The 6,092-nt window shown below is 39.6% G+C and overlaps 1 protein-coding gene across 1 annotated transcript; it reads left to right on the forward strand.

The window, feature by feature from the left end:
* Window positions 1-3,972: 3,972 nt before the first annotated feature.
* Window positions 3,973-4,677, forward strand: MELLADRAFT_111781 (uncharacterized protein; the record flags this gene model as incomplete). The annotated part of the gene is made up of 3 exons (XM_007416121.1): window positions 3,973-4,275; window positions 4,361-4,429; window positions 4,618-4,677. The coding sequence occupies 3 exons, from the start codon at window positions 3,973-3,975 to the stop codon at window positions 4,675-4,677; spliced, it is 432 nt and encodes a 143-aa protein (XP_007416183.1).
* Between the last annotated feature and the right edge of the window lie 1,415 nt (window positions 4,678-6,092).

Consider the following 6,092-nt stretch of genomic DNA (forward strand, 5'->3'; position numbering starts at 1 on the left):
GGCATTGTGCTGAGATTGAGACATTTGATAATATAAATTGTTTGATCTTTTAAAACATAAAACAAAAATGTATAAGGTAGGATTTGATGTATATGAGACGTAGACTGATATGTGAAGAGTTTTGAACATCAAAAGAAAAAGACTTGGTTTTATTTCAAAAATAAAAGACTTATTGCCTGCACATCAAATTTGAAGTTTCAAAATCTTATTTTGTTTGTTCACAGTGCTCAGAGGCACTTAAAAAATATCTGAATAGGCAGATGTGATAGGAATAGGGCCAGCTAGCTCCAGTTAAAATGCTCACGGGGGTTGATTGAGTGGAAGTGGGACTTTTTGAGGTGGTGAAAAAGTCTCCACGCCAAACTCAAATTTGAGGAGTCCTGCTCGACCACCAGGCCCGGCCGTTTAGTCCTAAGTCCCTCACCAGACCCCCGAGCTCGCGAGGAAAAAGGGTCTGACTGTGGGACTTAGTTAAGTTAGCTTTGACCGTAAGTGGAAGTAGTTGCCGAACCATTATAATCACCAGTGCTTGACTCACACTGTATCTACCGCATCGATATCAGGATCTTACTGTGAAGGTCATTGTAAGTATGACCATTTAAAACTATATCTCTGGTAGAACATTGCACACCTCCTAAAAAACTCTGACTCTTGTCATATCATCAGACAAAGCTCTTTGGAAGTTTGCCCTCCAGTTTCCGTTTCATGTCCAGTTGACGTGGCGAGCTTTTTTTTGGAGTACCATGGATCCTCTTAGTAGGATAAAGAGACTACTTACCTCTTCGGTAGGTCCGGATGATTATCAAAGGAGAAGAAGAACATCAGTAATTGACACGATTTATTGACATTTGAATTTCAGAGCGTACCTACTGAACCACTGTTGATGGTAAATCTTCTTGCCTCTGTATCCTGTCACCAATAATTTCTGACCACTTTTTACACGTTCAGCCTTATGTGTGTGAAAAAGGTCACGCGCCTCAAAGCCACTGCACAACTTCGGGTTTCTGTCAGGATAGGTCTGTTTGACGGGTTAGTATCACGAAAAGCAACAGGGACAAGATAAGCAACACCCATGCTGTAGACAATGATCAAGTCATTCTATCTTGATACTTTGAACAGATGGAGTTTTTCTGGCTATTTTGTAGGACCCCACAAAAGTTTCTTCTTTGACCACAGAGAAAGAAAAGTATGTTAGGCAAAGAATACATACACCTTTAATTGGATACATTTTTATGGGGGATAAGCTATTTGGCTTATGTATCAAAAGTTCTTTTTCTTTGTGTGTAAAAATTCTGAGGACTTGTCTCAATTTTATACCAGCTTCCATGATCTACAACAAAGTAATGTACCATTGCATGCATACACAGCCAACATAGATGCCCTGGATTGAAAAATCCAAGGTATCATCAGATATAAACCCGTGGACAGAATTGGTATCTTTTTTCGCCAAAAGATACCTTGGATCAACACCCCCGACAAGATCTGTCCAAGGGTTTGAATCTGATCCATTCTCTAAAGCTCTTCTAAATGTGAGCATGTCATGTGTTTTATACCTCACATTGACTAGCCTATGGTGGTTGTGGACAGCCAAATTGGACAAAACATTAAATATGCAAAAATCTTGATGAAACACCCTTTGAAAGCCCCGTTAAGCATATCCCAAGCTCCAGTCTGTTGCCCCAATCATAAGGATCACACTTGGGCCTTGGTCATTTCTGATTGATATTGTTTGTTTGTTCATCTTTCTTCTCACATCCATTTTCAAATAATTTTTGCTCTATCAGTCTGTGCCAAATATTGCCCCCCAGATCACGGTAAATCAGTTGATTCAGTGGTCCTTTCATAAGAATTGGAGTTATTCCACTCATGGCCTACATAGATTGGAGTTGAAGAGCTGCAATGTTCCAGAATATGTGATATAGTCTTCCAAAGACATCATTATATATCATTTGTCCAGTAAACCCAACAGTGTGATTCAAGACAAAGATTTTTTTTTCAAACACTTGGTTTGTCACAACCAACCCTGGGGCAGTTACGCCTCTGTGGTGTCCTGCAGAGCATGGCGGAACAGTTTTTTGGACCTGTAACATTACAAAGGAGCGGGGTACTTGTTACAGGGCCTACAGTCAAGCTGCAAGGTCCTAGGATTTTGTGTTTTTTTGAACAGCTAACATCAGTAACATTAGCCCCCTGGGACCGCTGATTAACAATTAGGGTATTCAAATATGTACTGAAAATCTCCAGAAGGTATTTTACAGAACACCAGAACTTTTTTTTTGGTGTGTTCTGGCATTCTGGCATCTGGCAATTTTGAATGCACCAAACTTCCCGAATGTCCACAAAACTCCATGAGTGTGTTATGTACATGATCCAACTCCAACCCCGCGCCCCTCATCCACGCTCTTTGCCACTCACCCCCACCAAATAACAACACCATCAGCTACTCTAATCACTACACTCATCTAGTTGAAATCAATCTACCACTGATCCTGCAATGCCTCAAACAAGCCAGCGTTGACTTTTGAAACACTCCATCCATCTGGCAATTAACAAGCGGAATCAGGTCGCACACACCAACTTTTCAACTCTGATCTTTGTAAAAAAAAGGAATCATGAAAGTCTTTTCATACTTTGGTGCATCCAAGCAATCATCATGCATCAAAACCAACTATCAGAGGCTGCAGTGAATGATGAGCATGATGATGTTGGATTCAAGGCTGAGAGTATACTGGTATCATTGTTGATCATTTCATCATGCATGTGTATTACATATGGTATGCGGAGTGAAAAAAACTAAGATTTGAACAGACTGCTGCAGAAGTTGAACTTTGATTGTTTGCAGAAGGTTTGTGTTTTCCCAAAGTCCAGAAGGGTTCTGGACTTTGAGAAAAAACCTGCTGCAAATTTCCAGAACATATTTGAATACCCTAGGTGTGGCGGTCCCAGGGGTTTTTTTGCCCTATTCCCAATTTGGCAAAGGGTTTCCAAGGTTGTCTCACTGTGAAAATCATTCAACTTCCCCACATTGGAAGAGGAAAATGATTAATAGTACAGTTTGTCATAAAAAGATCCAATACCGCTCACCTGAGCCTCAACACACACACTACATATGTGCAGTACGCTAAGTAAATAGTTTTCTATCATGTACATACAGGTCTGCTCAGCTTTTTGCCCATCAGAATATATAAATCACATGTTATACCACATGTAACTTTTTTCCCTTGAAAAAAATTGTCCCAAGAATTCATTACATATAATTCTGTAGCTACTCAGGCAATATTTTTGAAGCTATTTCTTAGTAACAGAAAGGGTATTACATGCAGTTGAGTTGATGAGATTACACCAAAACATTGAGTCAGTGTATGTAGTCTATCTTTTGAATGCTTTTGTCAATCTGAAAAAAGTTACAGCATGTATTACATATGAATAACTCATCCTGCTGAGCAGATAACTGAGCAGAACTGTATGTACATGATAACCACCAATTCACTGAGCCTGCTACACATATGTAGTGTGGTTGTTATGGATCAGGTGTGGAGTGATAGATCATTTTATGACAAATGATACTCCCAATCATTTTTTCCTGCCCACTTGGGGAAGTTGATTAATGTTTGCAGTGTCTCAACCAATACTCATCCAGACTCATCAAGTCAATTGCTAATCTCCCAAAGAAGACAAATTAACCATTACAAGACCAATTAATATGGGTTGATGCGTTTGAGAACACAACAAGCAAGGGGTGAAGGTGTGGAACCGCTTCAAGACAGCCACCTGTCTGGTTTACAAAGAGTACATGTTTCTTTCTTCCTTTTCCTCAGTTTTTTTGTAATTTAATTTTTCACTTACATGTGCTTGCTTCCCTCCTTTGCTGCTTAACATCAATAGTTACTATTAGTACTACCATCATTCATATCATTGAATTTACAATCTCATCCGTTTCCCATCAATTATTGAATTTTGGATTCCATCATTATGTCCTCCTCCTCTATGGCTTCCAAAACCCCTTCCAGACCTATGAGTACTTGTCGCAGAAATCCCATCATCCGCCCAGGGATGGTTGCACCATTGCCTGATTGTCGTAGACAGATGTCAATAACGTCTGACCTCAAAGATCAACCTCGACAATCAACCAACAAACACAAAGCACCAGCTACCAACCCTGCAGATCCTCCTGAGCCTGTTTCTGAATCCTCCATTGTCTGTCTGAACCCTGAACTCAAGAAAAAGAAAAAGTCTCATTCAAAGAAGAATCAAGTAGCCCCACCGCAAGAACAAGTTGATCCTTCATTAATTTTCATATCATTTTTTGTCTTTTGAAATAAAAACTGATATTTGAATGATGCATCCCCTGATTTCACAGCACGTCTCATCAAATTTCACCAGACAGATGTTAAGAGCGGATTCTGATGAAGACAGTGCCATCAAAACGGTTTGCAAGAGGCACAAGCCAGACAAAGTGGTGGATAACACTGCAGAGTTAGCTCAACTCAGAAGTTACTACAACCCCCGTTCCACCAAGAAGGTGATCTCAGTTACTCATAGCAATTCACACTTCCTTCATTTCTTATCTCTTCTTGTTTCTAACTTTCTATTTTCTGTTTGTATTTCAACTTGTAGGACCAATCGAGTCAGTTTGAGCAACTTGACGGGGAACCTTTGGTCCCTACTCCAATCTGACAAAGGCTGTCCTGGAAGACTCAAGGAAAAGGAAGACAAGGCACTTGGAGTGCCTCTTTTGATTGCAGAGAAACGGGAGAGTAAATTGAAACCAGGGGAACTGGTGAGCACAATCAAGCGCGAGCATGAGTGAGCGCTGTTCTCACTGCGTCACAGCCTGTACACAAATCATAATTCCTATTGTGGCTAATCAAATCATTGAAGTTTCACGTAGATCAATCAGACCAACCATTCTGGCCACAAACAACACCAAATTATCACAACACCAAAGGCCATACTCCCTTATTCTTTCAATGTTATCTCATGCTTGTCCTCGATTGATTCAATTGATTCTCATAACAGTAGTATGAATCAATGAATAAACACCATTTCTTGTAATACCAGTGGTCTGTGATTCGAAGATTTTGCCAAGAAAGAACAAAAGACAAACCAAGGAGAATAAAGGATTTGAATGTTTTCCCTTTTTCTTTTGTATGGCAACGGTGTCATTGGACCAAAAGACCACAATATTTGTGTGACTTAAATCTTTCAAAAATGTGTGTTTCTTTCAATCATCGTGTTATTGTATTTATCTCTCAACTATACATATGTAACTTGACTTTAGAGTAATAAAAATTGCCTTTGAGCTTTAGTTTTGATCAACTAGATCAGATTTAGAAAAATTCAAGTATATCAGTGACTGATTCACTCACAGAAATCAAAAATTGAGAGCAAACCTCAATAGCTTGTTTTGCCTCTAGTGTCTTCTCAACCCCTCAAGCCAATCATATGCCAATGCCTAACTGCATCCTTTGAAAGCGTTTAAGGCTGGTTTAGCTACGGAAGTGTGAGGCAAATTATGCTAAAAATCCTCTGGGATTGGGGAAGAAGGTGACATATTGAACTTGAGGTGCAACAGATTCTTTGAACCAGAATGTCAAGTTTGGAAATGTTTCACTGTGATCTTGATTGTCCAAGATAGTAAAGCCAAAAGATTGATAGAAATGAATTTAAATGTGGCTTGAGTAGCGGCCCAGAAGTTGTGTTAACAGCCTTTAATGCAGGGACTCATTTGGTGAACGGGTGTTTGAGTGTACTCAAAACTTTGTGAAATTGGCCTCATACCGTTCCAAATCTTATGAGCTCTGCAATTCTGATCAAGATGTGTTGTCAATTATAGCTCATCCAAGTTCTTTGACATGGCTTTTGAATCAATTCCTTTGGATTGCTCAATCAACCTCGGTGACCTTGTTTGACTTGTGATTTGCTCTGTCTTGTGCATTTTCTTTGAATCTCAAGTCCTGGAAGATAATTTCTTGCTTCAGATGCTGGTTATTATTATGACAGATCTTTGGTTTTGTTTGGAGGTTTGTAGTGTAGTAGTTGATTCTGATGTGAGGAATTGTGAGCAGTGGTTGCTGGTGGACGTCAACCAA

Source organism: Melampsora larici-populina, assembly GCF_000204055.1.
Source record: "Melampsora larici-populina 98AG31 unplaced genomic scaffold MELLAscaffold_57, whole genome shotgun sequence".
NCBI classification, from domain to species: domain Eukaryota; kingdom Fungi; phylum Basidiomycota; class Pucciniomycetes; order Pucciniales; family Melampsoraceae; genus Melampsora; species Melampsora laricis-populina.